Source organism: Rana temporaria, chromosome 10, assembly GCF_905171775.1.
Source record: "Rana temporaria chromosome 10, aRanTem1.1, whole genome shotgun sequence".
In the NCBI taxonomy this organism is placed as follows: Eukaryota; Metazoa; Chordata; class Amphibia; order Anura; family Ranidae; genus Rana; species Rana temporaria.
The window spans coordinates 144,079,483-144,103,600 of NC_053498.1; the positions used below are offsets into that span (position 1 = coordinate 144,079,483).

Here is a 24,118-nt window from a genome sequence, read left to right on the forward strand (position 1 = left end):
CTTGGCCCAGAAATGGCCATCGGCCAGACGCTTGGCCCAGAAATGGCCATCGGCCAGACGCTTGGCCCAGAAATGGCCATCGGCCAGACGCTTGGCCCAGAAATGGCCATCGGCCAGACGCTTGGCCCAGAAATGGCCATCGGCCAGACGCTTGGCCCAGAAATGGCCATCGGCCAGACGCTTGGCCCAGAAATGGCCATCGGCCAGACGCTTGGCCCAGAAATGGCCACCGGCCAGACGCTTGGCCCAGAAATGGGCACCAGTCAGACGCTTGGCCCAGAAATGGGCATCGGCCAGTATTTTTAGCCTTTGTGATTTAAGAGCTCCTGTAAAGAGTAATGTAAACCTGCCACTTATTTACACTGTAAGGGGTGAACCACAGGAGGGACCATGAACCATGGGGGTGGTAAAACCAGGCTGTTGATGGCTGGCTGGTTGGCAAGTTTGAGCTTGGAAATCTCTTTGTATTTGTTTGACATACATCGCCCTTCCAGGGCTCCTTGCTGCAAAGACCAGTTATAGGTGGGGGCAGTGGCCACTTGTTTGTATCACAGTTTTACCCCCCCCCCCCCCCCACATGCAGGTGTGGTGCTGTGAATTGCGGTGGTGGCAAAAATTTGTTCGCATGTCGCATTTGGCAGGCAAACGTGACTGCAGCAAGTGTATGGGGCCGCACCACTGGGCATTCACAGGGTTACACCAAGCGGAGAATGTAGAATGCCTCATCACTACCTGTCAAATGCCCTCGGATTCCTCTTCAGAGTGCACTGAATAAAAACGCTACAAGTTGCCCAAATTTCATACTAAACCGCATTGTGTGTACATGAATATGACGAATCTCCGACTCACCCTTCTGACAGGCTTTGGGGAACTTGATGTAGGACACGGATTTCGCACTAAGTGACCACAAAGTTATCCGCAGCTGGAGATGGAAAGAAAATTCAAAAAAATTTGACAAACTGCACAATATGTATTTACCTACAAAATCCATGAAACATTCTCCACACAAGAGATGAGCAAACCCAAAACATTCAAAAGTAGAAAATCAACTGAGAGATTTGGGGTACACTTGCTCCACTCCTGTTTGCTGCTGAAGGAAATATATAAAAAGATGCATATTATGTATATAAAAGTGATTGTAAAGGCTGAACGTTTTTTTTACCTGTATGCATGAAGATAACAATTCTGTGTGCAGCTCCCCCCCACCCTAATACTTACCTGAGCCTCATCTCAATCCATTGATGTGCACGAGAACAGCGACTCTCTGGGCTCTCACCTTCCTCATTGGCTCAGAGCCAGCAGCCAGGACCTAGGGTAGGGTAGGTTAGGAAAGGAAGGGAAAGTTAGGGTAGGGAAGGTTAGGATAGGATAGAATAGGGTAGGGAAGGGTAGGTTAGGAAAGGAAGGGAAAGTTAGGGTAGGATAGAATAGGGTAGGGTAGGATAGGATAGAGTAGGGTAGGTTAGGGTAGGTTAGGAAAGGAAGGGAAAGTTAGGGTAGGGAAGGTTAGGGTAGGATAGGATAGAATAGGGTAGGGTAGGATAGGATAGAGTAGGGTAGGGTAGGTTAGGAAAGGAAGGAAAAGTTAGGGTAGGGAAGGTTAGGGTAGGATAGGATAGAATAAGGTAGGGAAGGGTAGGGTAGGTTTTGGTAGGAAGGGAAAGTTAGGATAGAATAGGGTAGGGTAGGGTAGGATAGTATAGAATAGGGTAGGGAAGGGTAGGAAGGGAAAGTTAGGATAGAATAGGGTAGGGTAGGGTAGGATAGGATAGGATAGGATAGGATAGGATAGGATAGGATAGAATAGGGTAGGGTAGGTTTGGGTAGGAAGGGAAAGTTAGGATAGAATAGGGTAGGGTAGGATAGGATAGGATAGAATAGGGTAGGATAGAATAGGGTAGGGTAGGGTAGGATAGGATATAATAGGGTAGGGTAGGTTAGGAAAGGAAGGGAAAGTTAGGGTAGGGAAGGTTAGGGTAGGATAGGATAGAATAGGGTAGGGAAGGGTAGGGTAGAGTAGGAAAGGAAGGGAAAGTTAGGGTAGGGAAGGTTAGGGTAAGATAGGATAGGATAGAATAGGGTAGGGAAAGGTAGGGTAGGTTTGGGTAGGAAGGGAAAGTTAGGATAGAATAGGGTAGGGTAGGGTAGGGTAGGATAGGATAGAATAGGGTAGGGTAGTGTGTGATAGGATAGGGGAGCATGGATGTTCAGTTCTGTGAGGACGTCAAAAGCCATACTCCGAGAGCCCAGCCCCATGCAATGCGGTGCTCTGTGGGGTATTGGAGTAAAGACCCAATCACAGTGGTCCTTTACCATGTGATCAGCTGTGTCCAAATTACAGTTGATCACATGTAAACAGACTTGCCAGGTATCTGCATTCCTTTCCTCCAACACTTTGTGTAAGGAAAGGAGAGCAGTTAACCAGCAAAACTGTCAGCACATCCTTTACACCAGTGGTTTTCAACGCCTGTCCTCAGGGCCCACTAACAGGCCAGGTTTGCAAGATTACTGAAATACATCACAGGTGATATCATTTTCTGCTCATGGATTGCAGTATTCTAGTCTGCATCTTCCCAAGGTAATACCTAAAAAAGAGATTTTTAATACAGCTTACCTGTAAAATCTTTTTCTTGGAGTACATCACGGGACACAGAGCGGCATTCATTACTATATGGGTTATATGGAGTACCTTCAGGTGTAGACACTGGCAATCTCAAACAGGAAATGCCCCTCCCTATATAACCCCCTCCCACAGGAGGAGTACCTCAGTTTTGTAGCAAGCAGTATGCCTCCCAAAATGGTCCTCAAAAAAAGAGGGGTGGGAGCTCTGTGTCCCGTGATGTACTCCAAGAAAAAGATTTTACAGGTAAGCTGTATTAAAAATCTCTTTTTCTTTATCGTACATCACGGGACACAGAGCGGCATTCATTACTATATGGGATGTCCCAAAGCAATGCTTACAATGAGGGGAGGGAGAACATCTCCAAGACAAAAGGATTTAATTTAGAGATATACTCAAATCATAATAAATCCAACTTAGTTGAGAAAAATAAAAAATTTTAAATTTAACTCGAACAAGAGGAGCCCCCGGAATCCGAGGGTCTCAAACTGCAGCCTGCAGCACTGCCTGCCCGAAGGCAGTATCAGTATTCCTTCTTACGTCCAACTTGTAGAATTTTGTAAACGTGTGGACAGAAGACCAGGTTGCCGCCTTGCAAACTTGAGCCATAGAGATCTGGTGGTGTGCTGCCCAGGAGGCGCCCATGGCTCTAGTAGAATGAGCCTTTAATGATACTGGAGGAGGCAACCCTTTCAAGCCGTAGGCCTGAGTGATTAATTGCTTAATCCACCTAGAAATGGTGGACTTTGCAGCTGCCTGCCCCTTCTTGGGCCCATCCGGTAGAATGAACAGCACATCTGTCTTCCGGATCTTCTTTGTAGCTTTAAGATAGGCCTTCATGGCCCTGACAATATCCAAGGTATGCAGCAACCCTTCCTTTCTGGAAGTAGGTTTAGGGAAGAAGGATGGTAATACCAAATCCTGGTTCAAATGAAAACTGGATATGACCTTCGGAAGGAAGGAAGGATGAGGGCGGAGAACGACCCTGTCCTTATGAAAAAACAAGATATGGTTCCTTACAGGATAAGGCTGCCAGCTCCGAAACTCTTCTTGCGGAAACTATGGCAACCAAAAATACTAACTTCCTTGTCAGTAGAACCAAAGGAATATCAGCCAACGGCTCAAACGGTTGTTTCTGTAAACTTTGACAGAACAAGATTTAAATCCCACGGACAAAGCGGGGATTTAACTGGAGGTCTAATACGTAAGACCCCTTGAAGGAAGGTCTTAACCAGCGAGTGGGTGGCCAGCGGCCGCTGAAACCACACTGACAGAGCAGAAATCTGTCCTTTGATTGTGCTTAATGCCAATCCTTTATCCACTCCTAGCTGGAGAAAACTTAATACTCTATCGATGGTAAATTTGCGAGAAAGCCATCGCTTGGACTCACACCAGCCTACATAGGCCTTCCAGACCCTGTAATAAATCACCCTAGAGACCGGTTTCCTGGCTCTGATTAGGGTAGAGATTACTTTCTGAGACAGACCTCTACCCCTGAGAATCAGGGATTCAGCTTCCAGGCCGTCAAATTTAGATGCCGTAAGGCAGGGTGGAGGATCGGACCTTGCGATAGCAGGTCTGGCCGTAGAGGAAGAGTCCACGGGTCTCCCACTACCATCCTTAAGATTAGTGAGTACCATGCCCTTCTGGGCCATGCTGGAGCTACCAGGATGACTGGTATGTGCTCCACCCGGATCCTGCGCAGCAGGCGGGGTAGTAACTGGAGCGGGGGAAACGCATAAAGAAGTTTGAACTGATGCCAAGGGCAAACCAACGCATCGGTTCCGCAGGCCATCGGATCCCTTGAGCGGGACATGAACCTGTCTAGTTTCTTGTTGAGTCTCGATGCCATGATATCCACGTCCGGCACTCCCCATCTTTGGCAGAGTGCTTGAAAGACTAGTGGATGCAGAGACCATTCCCCCGGCCATAGAGTCTGGCGGCTTAAGAAGTCCGCCTGAAAGTTGTCCACTCCTGGAATGAATATTGCCGATATGCAGGGCACATGAGCCTCTGCCCATAGAAGAATCAAGCTCACCTCTCTCTGAGCGGTTTGACTCCTGGTTCCCCCTTGGTGATTTATGTGTGCCACGGCCGTGGCATTGTCTGATTGAATTCTCACCGGGAACCCCTGCAATTTTGACGTCCAAGCCCTGAGGGCTAGTCGAGCAGCTCTGAGCTCCAAGATGTTGATGGGCAACTGCTTCTCTGGCTTTGCCCAAGTACCTTGGCGAGTGCAACCATCCAAAATTGCTCCCCAGCCCGTCAGGCTGGCGTCTGTGGTCACTATCTTCCAAGCCACTGGGCTGAAAGACCTCCCCTTCAGTAGATTCTGAGGGTCTAACCACCAACACAGACTTTGTCGGACTCTTGATGAGAGCGGCAACGGGATATCCAAGGCCTGTGGCCTTCTGCTCCATGCTGACAGGATGGCTGCCTGTAGGATGCGAGTGTGGCTCTGGGCGTATGGTACCGCCTCGAATGTGGCCACCATCTTGCCTAGTAACCTCATACATAGGCGAATAGTCGGTTCTTTCTTGCTTAGAACCAGTAGGATTAATTCCTTGATGGCTTTTACCTTCCTCAGAGGTAGGAACACTCCTTGTTGTTCTGTGTCTAATCTCATGCCGAGATATTCCAACTGCTTTGTGGGCTGGAAAGCTGACTTTTCTCGATTTAGGACCCAGCCGAACCTCTCGAGGTATTGGACCGTGAGGGCCACTGCTCGCTCCAAGCCGGGAGACGAGTGATCTATGACTAGGAGGTCGTCCAGGTATGCTAGGATCGTGACCCCTTGGATCCTTAGTTTGGCTAGGATTGGAGCTAGGACCTTCGTGAACACCCGGGGGGCCGTAGCCAACCCGAAGGGAAGCGCCACGAATTGGAAGTGACGCGAAGCCACCATGAAGCGTAGATATCTTTGATGTGGCTGATAAATTGGAACATGAAGGTAGGCATCCTTTATGTCTATGGACGCCATGAAGTCGTCCTTCTGGAGTGTGGCAGCTGCTGACCGCACGGATTCCATCCGAAATGAGCGGATCTTTAGATATGCATTTACCATCTTTAGGTCCAAAATTGGCCTGACATCTCCATTGGATTTTGGGATGATGAATAGGTTGGAGTAGAAACCCAGCCCCTGTTCCAGGACTGGTACCTCTACTATTACTTCCTGGGAAAGTAGATGATCTAATGCCGATCTTAATGCGGCTCCCTTTTCCGGATCGTTTGGAATCCTCGACTTCTGGAAATGAGGAGGAGGAAACCTTAGGAAATCTAATTTGTAGCCTGTGGCCACGGAAGACCGTACCCACTCGTCGGGAATGCTGGCTTCCCAAATCTCTGAAAAGAGTCGCAGCCTTCCCCCCACCTTCGTGGGTGGGGGCGCCCCTTCATAAGGTTGGCTTGGGGGCTGGTTTTGCTGGTTTGCGAAACCACTGCCTTTTGCCTCTAACAGCCTGTCCTTGTGATCTGCTGTTGAAGCCGAAGTTTGCTTTTGCAGGAGGCCGTCGATACTGCTTGGCATTAGAGGGCCCCTGCCCAGGGGAATACTGTCGTTTAAACGCAGGTCCCTGAACCTTCTTCTTAGTTGGCAAGAGAGTACTCTTGCCGTTTGAAATGGTCTGAATGTATTTATCTAGGTCTTCTCCGAAGAGTCGTCCTCCATGGAAGGGGAACCCTACCAGGAGCTTCTTGCATGGGGGCTCAGCCTCCCAGCTTTTTAACCATAAGAGTCTTCTCATATGGATAAGGGATAACGATAAACGTGACGCTTGCTGGATAGAATCCTTGATTGCGTCTACCGTAAAACATATGGCCTTAGGGACATCCGAAAAATTTTCTGCCTGCTGGGCCGGAATAAGTTTAAGCATCTGCTTAAATTGATCCGATAATGCTTGAGCGACCCCAATCGCAGCCACAGCTGGCTGTACTACTGCCCCTGCAGTAGTGAAGGAGTTCTTAAGTAGTGCTTCCAAGCGCTTATCAACTGGATCCTTGAACACCTGTATGTTTTCTACAGGGCGTGTTAACGATCTGTTAACACATGAGATGGCTGCGTCCACTGCAGGAGTAGCCCATCTTTTGGAAAATTTTTCTTCCATAGGATATAGGACAGAGAACCTTTTAGGTGGTAAGAAGATCTTATCTGGCTTGTTCCAATCTTGGAACAAAATTCCCTCTAATAGAGGATGGATCGGAAACACAGCATTGCTTTGAGGCGCCCTCAGTGAGCCCAAAGCTGAAACCGTCGATACCTGGAGATCTGGTACTGGCAAGTTGAATGTCCTATGGACCAAGTCCGACAATCCTTGAATCCACCAGCTCTCCCTCAGGGAGACTGCCCCAGACTCCTCTGTATCCGGGTCTTCGATCCCTGAACCTACTTGGTCCGTGTCCAAGAGGTCGTCCAATTCCCCTGAGGAAAGGACCTCCTCTTCTGAGGGTCCGCGCTCGGGCGACGGAGATCTATTCCGCTTACTGCCCCGCATAGCTGCGGATATCATTTTTTTTTTTTTTTTTCCATGCTTTTCTCATCTCTTTTAAAGAGGTGAGTAATACCTCCTCCGTGACCATCTTAGGGCTGGACTGACCCGCGTCAGCTCCAGCCCCAGATCCCGATGGCCCCAAGGCTCCCTGTAGGGAAAACAGCGGCATACCATGGTACAATACCGAGGTACACCTGCTACCTATTGGTATTTGGAACTATAAAAGTTAATTGTCCAAACACCTGTTTGGGGGATAAAAAAAATGCTTCCTCTCCCCTAGATGACTTTTTTTTTTTTTTTTTTTTCGTTTTTGTTTCAAATCCAGGAAAGAAAAAACATTCTGTCCCCCTGAGTAGTATTGCAAAGAAAAACTATGAGATGGAAAAGAAACAGCCTATTTCTAGGCTTGACAAAACAGTCCTCTGAAGACTGCAATATCCTTTCTGGCCACTGTGTGTCCTCGGCGCCCCGTGCTGCCACTCTGGTCTATGTCCTCAGTTCCAAAGTATTGATGGAACAAACAAGGAAGGGCCGCCCCTTCCTTTAAGCCACTGACCCGCCCTTCCCCCCCAGCAACCTCAAACAGGAAATGCCCCTCCCGACAGGGGGAGGGGGGGGGGGGGGATTTTGGGAGGAAGGGACCTCTCTGTTCCAGCAAACTGCAGCCTGCAGTCTGGAACCATGAGGAGGCCAGCGTTTTGCCTGCTTGCAGGCTCTGAGGAGGAAGACTGAATGGAGCATCGCCTGGAGGCCTGCAGGTAAGCAAAGCTCTCTGACACACACATATATTTTTATATAACACAGGCCCCACTCAATGCTTTTCCAACACTACAAGGGAGGTCACATCTTATGGGGAATAATACATAGAGAGCCATCCTATCTTTATGATATGTGACTAGTTTGCCAGATGCAGTGCATAACTTTAGGCATGTCCCCTGTGACCCCCCAGAAAAAAACCTGCTAAGAACCAAGTTCCGCAAGTTTTCCCCTCACTTACCTGCTCCATGCCGCAGGACTTTGCCAAGCAAGAGGCCCAATCTTCCCCCATCTCCGTGGGGATGTCTAGACCTTCAGGCCCTGGGTTCCTATGAAGGATCCACTGTCCTGGGCCCATATAGCACCCTGGCAACAGAAAACTTTAGGTACCCAAAGGTTTCTAAGTTCTGGGCCCAGGGTCCAGCTCTCTAAAAAGAAAAGCATTATGGGCTATACCCCAAGGGTTTGGGGTCCGGTTACTGACCACTTTAGCGCTGAGGCTTTTTTGGACAGAACCGGTAGCTCACCTAATCCCAAGGATGCGGAGGCAAGCTAAACCATGACTAACACCTAAGACACTGGCGTAAAAACTGAGGTACTCCTCCTGTGGGAGGGGGTTATATAGGGAGGGGCATTTCCTGTTTGAGATTGCCAGTGTCTACACCTGAAGGTACTCCATATAACCCATATAGTAATGAATGCCGCTCTGTGTCCCGTGATGTACGATAAAGAAATCTGGCCTGTTAGTGGGTCCTGAGGACAGGCGTTGAGAACCACTGCTTTACACGGATAATCAGTGCCGCCTATCAGTACAGCCTATCAGTGAAATAGAAAAACTACTTTTATTTGTAATTTTTTTTTCAATTGTTTATCAAAGAATAAAAAACCCCAATGGTGATCAAATTCCACCAAAATAAAGCTCCATTCGAAAACAATTATATAAAATGTCATACAAGTAGTGTTGCATGACCACGCAGTTGTCATTCAAAGTGTGACAGCGATGAAAGCTGAAAAGTAGCCTGGGCAGGAATGAGACGAAAGTGCCCAGTATTGAAGTGGGTAAAGCATTTCTGCAGGTAGGCCTGCCAACTCAATAAAGAGGACTGGAACCTCCCAAGCCAGGAGTACCGCAAAGGTGGTGGAGGAGGTCCACCGCCCTTCTGAGCAAGAGGAGAGGAAGACGGGGCCGCGGCCCGTGGAAGACGGGGGGCGCGGCCCGTGGAAGACGGGGGGCGCGGCCCGTGGAAGACGGGGGGCGCGGCCCGTGGAAGACGGGGGGCGCGGCCCGTGGAAGACGGGGGGCGCGGCCCGTGGAAGACGGGGGGCGCGGCCCGTGGAAGACGGGGGGCGCGGCCTGTGGAAGACGGGGGCGCGGCCTGTGGAAGACGGGGGGGCGCGGCCTGTGGAAGACGGGGGGGCGCGGCCTGTGGAAGACGGGGGGGCGCGGCCTGTGGAAGACAGGGGGCGCGGCCTGTGGAAGACAGGGGGCGCGGCCTGTGGAAGACAGGGGGCGCGGCCTGTGGAAGACGGAGGACAAGGGTGGCCAGTTGGGAGGCATTTATAAAATAAATTTTTTCATCAAAAATAAATAAATAAATAGGGGATCCTTGATAATCTTCAACTCGCAGACCTTCAAAAAGTAGCTGTTAACAGAGCCTTGTTTCAGGCCCGTAGGTTTCTCCTGATGCAAATGAAAAGCGATCAGGCTCCCAGCCACAAAGAATGGAATATACCCCTCAGACTTCCAGCATCGATGCCCATAGAAGTTTCATAGGCTCTAGGGTGACTGGCTAGCAGTACCAGGTTTGGCTCCCATGGAATTAGTGATGGATAGAATAATTCTCATAATTCTCATAGTAATGTAAGGGCTATGTAAAAGTTATTCGTCTAAATTTCTTACCGAGGGTGGGAGTATTCCCATATCTCTGTTATTGGGCTGAATGGTTCAGTACTGTTTTTTTACATAGGTTTTTTAAGTACCCACTGTTCTGAGTGCGACATGCAGTATATGGCACATAAATGCTTTGAAATTCCTTTATTGTCATACATTTTGGCTGTGTACGTTTTGTTTGCTTGTTAAAAAAGGTAATAAAAACATTATTCCCGACTTAAATAAATAAAAATTAAATACCACCAAAAGAAAGCTCTATGTTTGTGAAAAAAAAAAAAAAATGATAAAAATGTCATATGGGTACAGTGTTGTCATTCAAAGTGTGAGAGCTGAAAGCTAAAAATTGGCCTGGTCAAGAATGAGGTGAAAGTGCCCGGTATTAAAGTTGACAAACCTCCCGGAAGGCCGACGAGTTCTATGGAAGGCCCACAAAAGTCTATGGAAGGCCGACAAAAGCCTATGGAAGGCCGACAAAGTCTACGGAAAGCCGACAAAGTCTACGGAAAGCCGACAAAGTCTACGGAAAGCCGACAAAGTCTACGGAAAGCCCAAAAAGTCCATGGAAGGCCCACAAAAAAGTCTATGGAAGGCCCACAAAAGTCTATGGAAGGCCCACAAAAGTCTATGGAAGGCCCACAAAGTCTATGGAAGGCCCACAAAGTCTATGGAAGGCCCACAAAGTCTATGGAAGGCCCACAAAGTCTATGGAAGGCCCACAAAGTCTATGGAAGGCCCACAAAGTCTATAGAAGGCCCACAAAGTCTATAGAAGGCCCACAAAGTCTATAGAAGGCCCACAAAGTCTATGGAAGGCCCACAAAGTCTATGGAAGGCCCACAAAGTCTATGGAAGGCCCACAAAAGTCTATGGAAGGCCCACAAAAGTCTATGGAAGGCCCACAAAAGTCTATGGAAGGCCCACAAAAGTCTATGGAAGGCCCACAAAAGTCTATGGAAGGCCCACAAAAGTCTATGGAAGGCCCACAAAAAAGTCTATGGAAGGCCCACAAAGGTCTATGGAAGGCCCACAAAGTCTATGGAAGGCCCACAAAGTCTATGGAAGGCCCACAAAAAAGTCTATGGAAGGCCCACAAAAAAGTCTATGGAAGGCCGACAAAGTCTATGGAAGACCAAGAAAGGCAGAGGACAAGGGTGGCCAGTCGGGAAGCATTTATAGAATACATACACTTTGGAAAGCGTTTCAGGCGTTGTTATTTTACCTATATTTCCCAACAAACATGTTACCATTAGTTCAACAACATATAGATAGAACAATACGCACATTACATAAACCTATCAAAATGTAATTTATTTTTTTTGTAGGTAAACAGTACCCAAGGACAGGCCCCCTTCAAATGAGCCCAGCCTCGGCCTGCTGACATGCATGTCTCCATCCTCTGTATGTAGACTGTACATGGGGAATTGCCCGGGGTCACAGGGGAACTAATGGGAGGAAAGCAGCCCACACAGTCACCCAATCTCTACGACCTCAACAGCTGCATTGCTTGAATACCACAATTTAAACCAGACATTTCACCCAGTGCTTCCTGGTTTAGGTTTCATTAATAGGGTCCCAACCCAGGCCAGAGAGGACTATGGGAAATACCGCAGACCTAGAATATTTGCTGCCCGCATTCATTGTGCTCCAATGACATAACCTTCATTTTTAAGGTTAAATGTACAGATTTTGGTACAGGACCCAAATAAAAAACTGAATCTGGAATACATAACAGGTCAGCAATCGTGTTTTTTCATTTCAAGCTCCAAATGAGCTCGATGCAGGGTCTGATGCAGCGCTTCTCCCGGGTTTCCCTTGCTCAGTGGCAGCAACAGATTTTCCTTCCTCTGCTCTCCACGGGCATCGGCGGCCTCCGTTTCCTCCCTCCTCTGCGATCAATTTTCTCTTTTCAGCCAATCGAAAAAACGGGTCTCAGACCCACTGGCAGGATCGAGGATCAGTGTTACAACAGCGAATATTCATTCGCTGTTGCAACACCTGGGTGGGCTTCATGGCACAATGCTTTGCGCCCACCCTATTTTGAAGCATATTAGAGCCTCTGGCTCTAATCAGGTGCTTAAAAAAAAAACACACACACACACACACACACACAACCCCCCCCACCGCAGTAATTTAGGCGCCCGGTGTCCTCAGAGGGGTCGAATGCATGAATGGGGGGGGGGCTGTGAATACAAATCTATCCATTATTCATATAGGGGGTGGCATGGAGAGATGGGGCAGTTCCCGGACTTCAGCCCGCTCTTTGCTGAAAACGGGTCACAGGAGTGCAAAACGAATTGCACTTCTATGATCCATAGATGAAGTACAACCAGGCCGGGCTTTCTTTAATGCATTCTCTGCATGAAGATAAAAAATATTCAGTGTGCAGCGGCCCTTTTAATACTTACCTGAGCCCCATCTAGATCCAGTGATGTCCACGACTCTTCAGCCGTCCGGGACTCCCCTCCTCCTCCTCATTGGCCGAGACACAGCAGTGGCACCATTGGCTCCCGCAGCTGTCAAAGTCAGTTAGCCAATGAGGAGAGAAAGTGCTATGAAAAAGCTGTGAAAATGACAATTGCAGTTTAGGAGTTAACTCCTACAGGACCCCCTAGTGGTTAAGTGTGACCTCATGTGTTTCTAACTGTAGGGGGGCGTGGCTGGACATCAGTGATCGTCTTTCCCTATATCAGAGAACAGACGATCACCGACACTGCCACAATGAAGAACGGGAAAGGTGTGTTTACACTCACCTCTCCCCGTTCTTCAGCTCCTGTGATCGATCACGGGACACCGGCGGGTCCCGCGGGTGCAGTCATGGAGCTTTGGACCAGGTCGCAAACGCTCGCAAGCCCATGGCTGGGCTTTAAAGAGACACGTACAGGCACGTGATTGTGCCCAGCCGTGCCATTCTGCCGACGTATATCGTCGGTGGGGGGTCCTCAAGTGGTTAAAGCGGAGGTCCACCTGATTTTTTTTTTTGTTTGTTTAAAAGCCAGCAGCTACAAATACTGCAGCTGCCGACTTTAAAAAAAATTGGACACCTACCAGTGCACCCACGATGTCGGCTTCTGAGGCCTAGTAATCGCTCGTCTCTCGGCTGCCCCCGCCGCCATCCTCGGTGAGGGAATGAGGAAGTGAAGTGTTGCGGCTTCACTGCCCAATTCCCTACTGCGCATGCGAACGGCGTGGCCCCGTCCTCACTGGTCCCCGCTCACTCCTGGGACCAGTGTGTTTCGCAGGAAACAGCAGGGGGAGGGGGGGGGTGTGGCATGACTCCCACGGAAGCTGGTGCAAATACCTGTCTTAATCAGGCATTTGCACCCCCCCCTCCCCCTGAAAGGTGCCAAATTTGACACCGGAGGGGGGGGGGGGGTTCCGAAATGCGGAAGTTCCATTTTTGGGTGGAACTTCGCTTTAACCACTTCCCGACCGCAGCATGTAGATATACGTCGGCAGAATGGCACGTACAGGCACATTGGCGTACCTGTAAGTGCCTGCCTAGACGTGGGTCGGGGGTCCGATCGGGGGACCCCCCCCCCCGCTACATGCAGCGGTCGGATACCCGCGGGGAGCGATCCGGGACGACGGCGCGGCTATTCGTTTATAGCCACTCCGTTGCGATCGCTCCCCGGAGCTGAAGAACGGGAAGAGCCGTATGTAAACACGGCTTCCCCGTGCTTCACTGTGGCGGCGTATCGATCGAGTGATCCCTTTTATAGGGAGACTCGATCGATGACATCATTCCTACAGCCACACCCCCCTACAGTTGTAAACACACACTAGGTGAACCCTAACTCCTACAGCGCCCCCTGTGGTTAACTCCCAAACTGCAACTGTCATTTTCACAATATACAATGCAATTTAAATGCATTTTTTGCTGTGAAAATGACAATGGTCCCAAAAATGTGTCAAAATTGTCCGAAGTGTCCGCCATAATGTCGCAGTCACGAAAAAAAAAAAAAAAAATCGCTGATCGCCGCCATTAGTAGTAAAAAATAATAATAATAATAATAAAACTATCCCCTATTTTGTAAACGCTATACATTTTGCGCAAACCAATCGATAAACGCTTATTGCGATTTTTTTTACCAAAAATAGGTAGAAGAATACGTATCGGCCTAAACTGAGGGGGAAAAAAAAAAATGTATATATGTTTTTGGGGGATATTTATTATAGCAAAAAATACTGCATATTTTTCAAAATTGTCGCTCTATTTTTGTTTATAGCGCAAAAAATAAAAACCGCAGAGGTGATCAAATACCACCAAAAGAAAGCTCTATTTGTGGGGAAAAAAAGGACGCCAATTTTGTTTGGGAGCCACGTCGCACGACCGCGCAATTGTCAGTTAAAGCAACGCAGTGCCGAATTGTAAAAACCCCTTGGGTCATTTAGCAGCATATTGGTCCGGGGCTTAAGTGGTTAATCAGGTATTTGCACCCCCCCCCCTCCCCCTGAAAGGTGCCAAATGTGACACCGGAGGGGGGGGGGGTTCCGAAATGCGGCCATTTTTGGGTGGAACTTCGCTTTAAGCTGCCATTTTTCTAAGACACCTCTGGCAATGGAACAAATAATCCGATTGGCTGTCCCAGGCAACAGTCACCCAATGCAATCTATTCCAAAACGCACCAGAAGAATGGATATGCTTTGGCACATAAAAACAAAAAAAGGGGTTAACGAGTCAATCCTCTAGAACTGCAGGTATCCTCATATAACAATTGCCCCCCAAGGAGGCTTCCAGCTGCTGCTTTGGACAAGGAGCAAATAAAGGAAGCCAGAACACTGCTAAAATAGCCTCGCAAAAAAAAAAAACAGCTGAGAAATATAAAGTATTGAGACAGTAATGTGATGAACGGCCCCTTGCCACTGATACAGCCGAGTCTCGCCCCGCTTGACAGCCCGCGGCAGGTGTGAGCGAATGGCGGGTTTTCACCGTACGAGAGTCACTTCTACAGAACCTGGCTTCTCAAGTGACTGTCAAATTGTGTCCCAGACTTGACTGGGTCACAGGGCCCCTTTACATAGCTGCGTCTGTCAGCGTGGGATTTCGGAGGATTACTCCCTGCGCATTCCTCAACACAAAAGCATTTCGGTCGATCGGGGGGGGCCCTTCGCAATTACAATGGATTATTCCTGGGGGGGGGGGGCGCGGCGAACAGCGGCTGCGACGGCGGATTTGCACAGAAGGTTAATTACTGCCTTGCTGGGATGGAAAACATCCAAGTTAATTTCACGCTAAATCGGTGCCTGTCATTAATACATTAACGGTAATCAAGGCTTGCAGCGAGGGGCACCACGTTACGGCAACATCTGCATCGCACGCCGGGGACGTTGTGCAGTTTGGGGCGTGAAGCGCCATCTTCACACTACAGAAGACGGGAAGGTTAAAGGTTAAAGAACCACTCTGGTCTAAACAAGAACTTATCTACCGCTACAAATGGTTGGGGGCATTTAGATCTCTAATTGGGACCTTTTAATGTTGTCTCAGTAACTGCGAAAGGATGCCAATATGTAAATCAGCCAACTGAGAGGGGGGGGTAGGGGGGGGGGGGGAGTTCCGGAAGGCCGAGGAGGCGTGGACATCCCTGGATAGAGATGGGGCTCAGGTGTGTATTAGGGAGGCTACTGCACACAGAAGGCTTTTTGTTAATGCATAGAATGCACCTTCTACCTTCACAACCACTTTAAAGGAGTTGTAAAGTTGCGAGATTTTTCACCTTAATGCATCGTTAACCACTTAAGACCCGGACCTTTAGGCAGCTAAAGGACCCAGCCAGTTTTTGCGATTCGGCACTGCGTCGCTTTAACCGACAATTGCACGGTCGTGCGACGTGGCTCCCAAACAAAATTGGCGTCCTTTTACCTTCCGCTTTAATTACCGTATTTATCGGGCATGTACCGAACGCCGGCGTATAGCGCGCACCCCAAGCCGAGAAGGGAAGTTTAGGGGGAAAAAAAACTTACATTTTGGATGTCTTGCCCGGCGTCCGTCTGCGGCCTTGCGCGGTGTCCGTCTCCTGTCTTGCCCGGCGTCCGTCTGCGGCCTTGCCCGGCGTCCGTCTGCGGCGGGGTCTGTCGAGCCTTGTGGGTGTCCGTCTGCGGGGTTGCAGCGTCGTGTGTTTGAATTTGGCGCGCTATGCAGAGCGGGATTTCCTGCTTCACTCGGCTCCTCTCGCGTGGCCGAGCCGCGTGCGCAGTACACTCGGCTCGGACAATGTCGGACACAGCGGGGATCGGCGTATATCGCGCACCTACGATTTTCCCCTGATTTTAAAGGGGAAAAAAGTGCGCGGTATACGCCGATAAATACGGTATGCAGCACTTCAGGGACATAGCTATGAGCTTTGTATGCATAATTGGGGTTCTGACTTTACAGGCTGACCACTTCTTCAGCTCCGTAGCTCAGGAAACAAGATCGCCGATGGATCGCGACGACGTCTACCTTTTTTTTTTTTTTTTATGGTGGCCCTCCACTTTAAGCTGTACACTCACTACTTTACATTGTAGCAAAGTGTAATTTCTTCAGTGTTGTCACACAAAAATTAAATATTTATAAAAATGTGAGGGGCGTACTTACTTTTGTGGGATACTGTAAACACACAAAAAAATAAAAGTAAAATAAAAAAAAAAAAAAAACGATGTTACAGGGATGCCAGTGATCGATGCCTCATAAATCAATGCACAAAGAGCCCTGCGTGTGAACAATTAGATTTGGGTTATAAATCTGTCGGGTGGGTATAGCAGGCGGAATGGGCGGTGGGGCCCCCGGAGATCAGGGGCCAGGCACTCTCAGAGGGTATCTTGGTCCGGCAGACAGGTGCTACTTTATAACCCTGGCAATTAATGAGACATTGTCATCACTGGGCGCTTCTAATCTAAAAATGTTGTACTGGGTTATCTGAGGTAATAAGAAAACAGCTCTCTTACACAACTCTGCTAACACCCCGCTAACAGAAAGGAATTAACGTATGGCTCTCCCGGGTGCGAAACCAGCGAGACAGTAATGCCGCGTACACACGATCGTTTTTCGGCTTCTGAAAAACGACCAAAAAAAAAAAAATTCGAACATGCTGCATTTTTTTACGTCGTTTTTTAAAAGGTCGTTTTTCGGGTTGTAAAAAATGATCGTGTGTGGGCAAAAACGACGTTTTAAACCAGCGCATGGTCAGAAGCAAATTATGAGACGGGAGCGCTTGTTCTGGTAAAACTAGCGTTCACAATGGAGTAAGCACATTCATCACGCTGTAACAGACAAAAAAGCGTGAATCGTCTTTTACTAACACGGAATCAGCTAAAGCAGCCCAAAGGCGAATAGAACTTCCCCTTTATAGTGCCGTGGTACGTGTTGTACGTCACCGCGCTTTGTTCATCATTTTTCAAAAACGATGGTGTGTGGGCAACGTTGTTTTTATTGATGAAGTTGGAAAAACGTCTTTTTTTGGACATGCCGAAAAACGATCGTGTGTACGCGGCATCAGAGTAATTTTAAAAAAGGGGAATCCATGCTGAGAGAATTATGGACACTTCCATCGCTGACCTTTGCTTCTGAAAGCACAGATTTCCGTAGACGTCGTCGCGATCCATCGGCGTTCTTGTTTCCTGAGCTACGGACCTGAAGTAGTCAGCCTGGAAAGTCAGAACCACAATTCTGCATACAAAGCTCATGGCTAAGTTCCTGAAATGCTGCATAACTAAAAACGGAGGTCCACCCTATTAAAAAAAAAAAAAAAAAAAAAAAAAAAAAAGCCAAAAAGGCTACAAAAAATATTTTTTCTTTATATACTTACCAGAAGAGGCTGTTACTAGGCAGATCATCCTAATCTGCCACTTCCTTGTCCGCGGTGGTCTTCTTTCTTCTCCTCCTGGGAAATGGGGAGCGGTGTCTTCTGGGACCTTGTGTGTGTCCCAGGAGATAGCGATCGCGCATGCGCAGTCGGGAACCAGGACGTGAAGCCGCAACGCTTCACTTCCTGATTCCCTCACCGAGGATGGCGGCGGGGCAGCCGAGACCCGAGCGATTGCTCGGCTTCGGACATCTGTGAAAGTTATTACTCTGTTGGGTGTAACAAGATGTTCGCTTGCCCCCCTTCTAATCAACATTACTGTACAGGAATGTGGGGTGCAGCAAGATGGCGGCAACGAAACATCACTTCCTGACGAGACAGTCGCCGCCGGGTGTACCAAGATGGCCGCCGCTCCAGAGCTAGGCCGAAGACGGGGACTTTCCTATGGCCGTACCTGAAAATCGCGGGTCATCCAGCCTAGAGATCGTCGGCGGGGGGGCAAATTGAGATCGCAATTAATTTACGATTAATCGTGCAGCTCTACCGCAACGCTTCACTTCCTTATTCCCTCACCAAGGATGACGGCGGGGCAGCCGAGATCCGAGCGATTGCTCGGCTTCCAACATCGCGGGCGCCCTGGACAGGTAAGTGTCCTTATTAAAAATCAGCAGCTATTTTTCTTTTTTTTTTAAGCCGCACCTCCACTTTAATATTTTATATTTAACTACTTAAGGACCGCCGCGCGACTATATACATCCTTATTTTGAAAAGGGATATCCTCGGTAACAGCAGCAGCTGCTGCCACAACCGAGGTATCCATCTCCTCAGGAGGCGGTCCTGTAAACAATACTGGTGGTCTCTGCGGCGGATTCACCACCGTTATTGGCGGCGGGAGAGGGCCCTTTCAAATTACCAAATTTTATTTTAATTTTTTGATTGCATTTTAGTGTAAATATGACATCTGAAGTCTTTTTGTCCCCCAGATCTCATTATTTAAGAGGACCTGTCGTGCTTTTTTCTATTACAAGGAATATTTACATAATAAATATAATTTTATTTTAAATAATAAAACATTTGGGTCACTTTTATTCCTATGAATAAAAGTGACCCAAATGTTTTATTATTTAAAAAAAAACAGAGTAAAAATAAATAAAATAAAAATAAATAAGAAAACATTTGTTTTTAAGCGCCCGTCCCGACGAGCTCACGCCCAGAAGCATACGTGAGTAGCGCCCGCAAATGAAAACTGTGTTCAAACCACACATGTGAGGTATCGCCACAATCGTTAGAACGAGAGCAATAATTCTAGCCCTAGACCTCCTCTGTAAATCAAAACATGCACCCTGTAGAATTTTTTAAATGTCACCTATGGAGATTTTTAAAGGGTAAAAGTTTGACGCCATTCCACGAGCGGACATCCTATGCATAAGGTGAAAAAAAACCTGGGGATGGCCACCCCACTGGACCACCAGGTATGGTCCCCTAGACCACCAGGGAAAACCAATTTGTGCCCAGGCAGCTGCCAATCAGTGCCCACCCACAATGTCTACCACTGCCACTGTCACCTGGCCTTCAGAAAAAAAAAACTCAAGACCCACCTATTCTGAAGGCCAAAATTAGAAGTTAAATGGATACCAAGCGCCTTTGAGTCGATTCAATTCGCATATGTAGCGCTAAACAAGTTTTTCATTCATTCACTGCCAGTGCCACCAGGGATGCCCATCAGTGCCACATATCAGTACCCATCAGTGCCACCCATAAGTACCCATCAGTGAAGGCCTTTCAGTGCCCACCAGTGCCGCCTATCAATGCCCATCAGTGCCACCTGATTGGTGTCGGTTTATCCGTGCCCGTCAGTGAAGGAGAAAACATACTTATTGTTTTGTTTAGCAAAAAATAAAAATCGCAGAGGTGATCAAATACCATCAAAAGAAAGCTCTGTTTGTGGGAACAAAATGATAAAATTTGTGTTTGGGTGCAGTGTAGCATGACCGCGCAATTGTCATTTAAACAGCGACAGCGCTGAAAGCTGAAAATTGGCGTGGGCTGTATGGAAGTGGTTAAAATGTGACAAGAATGTGACAGCGCTGAAAGCAGAAAATTGGCCTGGGCAAGAAGGGGGGGGGTAAAAGTGCCCGGTAGGCAAGTGGTTAATTCTACGTGAAATAAAATTGCAAGAACGGGGTTACTATGGGCAACGAGGACACATCCTTCCTAATGGCACTCCATAGATTTCTGCCACATAGAAATACAAAGCTACGCATAGAAAAAGCACCGCCAAGCGCCAAGTGTAACTAAACAGTTGTTTTCATTCATAACGTATTAGTTAAAAAATATCATAATTGCTGCACGGTCCACCATTGTGTAAAACGCAGCGTGTCCTCATTTTTACTGTTTATGGGGAACTTTATGTTCAAGGTTTGGATACGGTGTAACCCATTTGTCACACTTTTTTATTTTATGATCAGTTGTATGTTGGGAGTCCCGGGCCAAATTCCATCATACAGTATATAAAATTTAATTGCTCCGAATGGCTTTGTTTATGATCTTGCCACTTGTTCTAAGTGATGGGAAGGAGAACCCGAAGACCAATGTGTTGAATCAATTTTGGTTGGATGTACGGAGTCTGCATAACCGGACCCGGGCGATGACATGCGCCGCGCTAGTCAGATAAGGTCAGCGAGGAGTAGCCGGGGGCGAGTTAGCGGAACATTTGACAATTGTCTGGCACTGACGAGCGCTCAGTGAATGACTTTTTCATGTGTCCGGAGATGTACAGACTATAAACTATGTGTCCTGTTAACACTGGGGAAGTGCGGTAGCTCCTTAGAATTGTGCAGAACAGTTGTGCTTCCCTTTCCACGGTTCCCTTAATTTAATGGTTATCTGGTGGCACCTTGGGAGTTTTATAGCGGACGGCGATGAGAGACGTTCCGTATCATGTCACGGCTCGTTCCCGACGTCTCTTGCTAATTGTGAGAATTGAATGTGGTGTACAAAAGACGATCTGTCCTCTTTTTTTTTTTTATGATTTCACTCTTGCTGAGAAACTGTAATGTAGTTTTTATTATTGTGATGTTTTGCTGAAAGAAAACTTTGATGCGACTTTCACATCTCCATTTCCATGCCATTTGGATATAGATGCGCTCTCTGCTCAGACTTAAAGCGGAGGTTCACCCAAAAAATAAATTTTTAACGTTACATTCAGCCGAGTTGTCCTAATGACAATCGGCTGTTTTTTTTGTTTTTTTTTGTACACACCGTATTTCACCGCCGCTTCCGGGTATGTCTTCTGCGGGACTGGGCGTTCCTATCTGATTGACCGGCTTCCGACCGCCGCATACTACGCGTCACGAGTTGCCGAAAGAAGCCGAACGCCGGTGCGCAGGCGCCGTATAGAGCCGCACTGACGATCGTCTTCTTTTGGCAACTCGTGATGCGCTGTATGCGACGGTCGGAAGCCTGTCAATCAGATAGGAATGGCCAGTCCCGCAGAAGACATACCCGGAAGCGGCGGTGAAATACGGTATGTACGGAATTTTTTTTAAAAACAGCCGATTGTCATTAAGACAACTCGGCTGAATGTAATGTTAAAAATTTATTTTTGGGTGAACCTCCGCTTTAAAGGGGTTGTAAAGATACAATGTTTTCCCTAAATATCTTCCTTTCCCTTAGTGCAGTCCTCCTTCACTTACCTCATCCTTCCATTTTGCTTTTAAATGTCCTTATTTCTTCTGAGAAATCCTCACTTCCTGTTCTTCTGTCTGTAACTCCACACAGTAATGCGAGGCTTTCTCCCTGGTGTGGAGTGTCGTGCTCGCCCCCCTCCCTTGGACTACAGGAGAGTCAGGACGCCCACTAACACACAGCTCCTTTCTTTATCTGCAACGTAGAGAGCGTCCTGACTCAACTGTAGTCCAACAAAGAGAGCACCCAGGGTGGGAATGCCCGAGACAAAGATCAACCGGGGTGGGAATGCCTGAGACAAAGATCAACCGGGGTGGGAATGCCCGAGACAAAGAGAGCACCCAGGATGGGAATGCCCGAGACAAAAATCAACCGGGATGGGAATGCCCGAGACAAAAAGCAACCAGGATGGGAATGCCCGAGACAAAGAGAGCAACCAGGATGGGAATGCCCGAGACAAAGATCAACCGGGGTGGGAATGCCCACAACAAAGAGAGCACCCAGGATGGGAATGCCCACAACAAAGAGAGCACTCAGGATGGGAATGCCCACAACAAAGAGAGCACTCAGGATGGGAATGCCCGAGACAGAGAGCAACCAGTATGGGAATGCCCGAGACAAAGAGAGCAACCAGGATGGGAATGCCCGAGACAAAGAGAGCAACCAGGATGGGAATGCCCGAGACAAAGATCAACCGGGGTGGGAATGCCCACAACAAAGAGAGCACCCAGGATGGGAATGCCCACAACAAAGAGAGCACCCAGGATGGGAATGCCCACAACAAAGAGAGCACTCAGGATGGGAATGCCCGAGACAGAGAGCAACCAGTATGGGAATGCCCGAGACAAAGAGAGCAACCAGGATGGGAATGCCCGAGACAAAGAGAGCAACCAGGATGGGAATGCCCGAGACAAAGAGAGCAACCAGGATGGGAATGCCCGAGACAAAGAGAGCAACCAGGATGGGAATGCCCGAGACAAAGAGAGCAACCAGGATGGGAATGCCCGAGACAAAGAGAGCAACCAGGATGGGAATGCCCGAGACAAAGAGCAACCAGGGTGGGAATGCCCGAGACAAAGAGAGCAACCAGGATGGGAATGCCCGAGACAAAGAGAGCAACCAGGATGGGAATGCCCGAGACAAAGAGAGCAACCAGGATGGGAATGCCCGAGACAAAGAGAGCAACCAGGATGGGAATGCCCGAGACAAAGAGAGCAACCAGGATGGGAATGCCCGAGACAAAGAGAGCAACCAGGATGGGAATGCCCGAGACAAAGAGCAACCAGGGTGGGAATGCCCGAGACAAAGAGAGCAACCAGGATGGGAATGCCCGAGACAAAGAGAGCAACCAGGATGGGAATGCCCGAGACAAAGAGAGCAACCAGGATGGGAATGCCCGAGACAAAGAGAGCAACCAGGATGGGAATGCCCGAGACAAAGAGAGCAACCAGGGTGGGAATGCCCGAGACAAAGAGAGCACCCAGGATGGGAATGCCCGAGACAAAGAGAGCAACCAGGATGGGAATGCCCGAGACAAAGAGCAACCAGGATGGGAATGCCCGAGACAAAGAGAGCACCCAGGATGGGAATGCCCGAGACAAAGAGCAACCAGGATGGGAATGCCCAAGACAAAGAGAGCACCCAGGATGGGAATGCCCGAGACAAAGAGCAACCAGGATGGGAATGCCCAAGACAAAGAGAGCAACCAGGATGGGAATGCCCAAGACAAAGAGAGCTACCACACCGACCCTGCATACGTTTTTCTCCACCCGTGCACTAGGAAGGCCATGTGTTCCCCCACAGTTGGGTAACCACAGCCTCAACAGTTGCAAGTCTATTTTGACCTTCTTTTCTATAAAGGCACCCGAGCTGAGCCACAGTTCCCCGTGTCCATTCAAACATGGAGCCTCAGTTTAGCCCCGCCCCCTTTCTCCCCACATTGGCTGACTTTGATTGACAGCAGCAGGAGCCAATGGTGCCATGCTGCTGTCTCAGCCAATGAGGGGAGTCCTGGGGAGCCGAGACACTCTTGCAACATTGCTGGAGAAAGATGTGGCTCAGGCAAGCATTAGGGGGGCCGGTGCACACAGAAGGCTTTTTAATTTGAATGCATAGAATGCATTAAGATAAAAAATAAAAAAACACCTTCTGACTTTACAACCACTTTAGGGCAGGCCATAGATGATGCAATTTATTTTTTCCTGCAACCACAGGTAAGTGATGATGGGGGAATCCCTTCCGCAGTGCTATTGTGTTCTACTGGTGGGGAACCTTCCTTGCCAGCAGAACACAATCATTACTGCTAGCGGCTATATCCGTCGGCATGCAAAAAATCTGACTACAGTAAAACCTTGGTTTGAGAGTAACTTGGTTTGAGAGCGTTTTGCAAGACAAGCAAAATGTTTTAATAAATTTTGCCTTGATATAAAAGCGACGTCTTGATATAAGAGTAGTGTCATGTCACAACTGAGTATAAAGAGAAGAGAGGAGCCTCCAAGTGTAGCCATATGGTTACATTTAACCACCAGCCGTCGCAGTTATACGGCGGCAGGTCGACTCGGTTGCGCAAAATCATGTAGCTATACGTAATTTCGCATTCCAGCCATTAGGGGCGCGTGCACGTCGCCGGAGGCACGCACGCGCCCCCTGCTTGCCCCTGGTGCCGACGCGCAAGCCCGATCACCCGCGATTGCTTGTTACAGAGCGAGACCCGGGAGCTGTGTGTGTAAACACACAGCTCCCGGTCCTATCAGGGGGAGAAATAACTGATCGTCTGTTCATACAATGTATGAACAGCAATCTGTCATTTCCTCTAGTCAGTCCCACCCCCCTTACAGTTAGAACACACCCAGGGAACATAATTAACCCCTTCCCTGCCAGTGGCATTTTTACAGTAA

At 48.4% G+C, this 24,118-nt stretch overlaps 1 protein-coding gene across 1 annotated transcript in view; it reads right to left on the reverse strand.

The window, feature by feature from the left end:
* The window catches only part of WRAP73 (WD repeat containing, antisense to TP73), a 60,005-nt gene that overhangs the window by 21,023 nt on the left and 14,864 nt on the right, over positions 1-24,118 (reverse strand). The window contains exon 4 of the mRNA XM_040326468.1: positions 850-922. Within this exon, the coding sequence (XP_040182402.1) occupies positions 850-922 (73 nt within the window). The remainder of the gene's footprint in view (positions 1-849; positions 923-24,118) is intronic.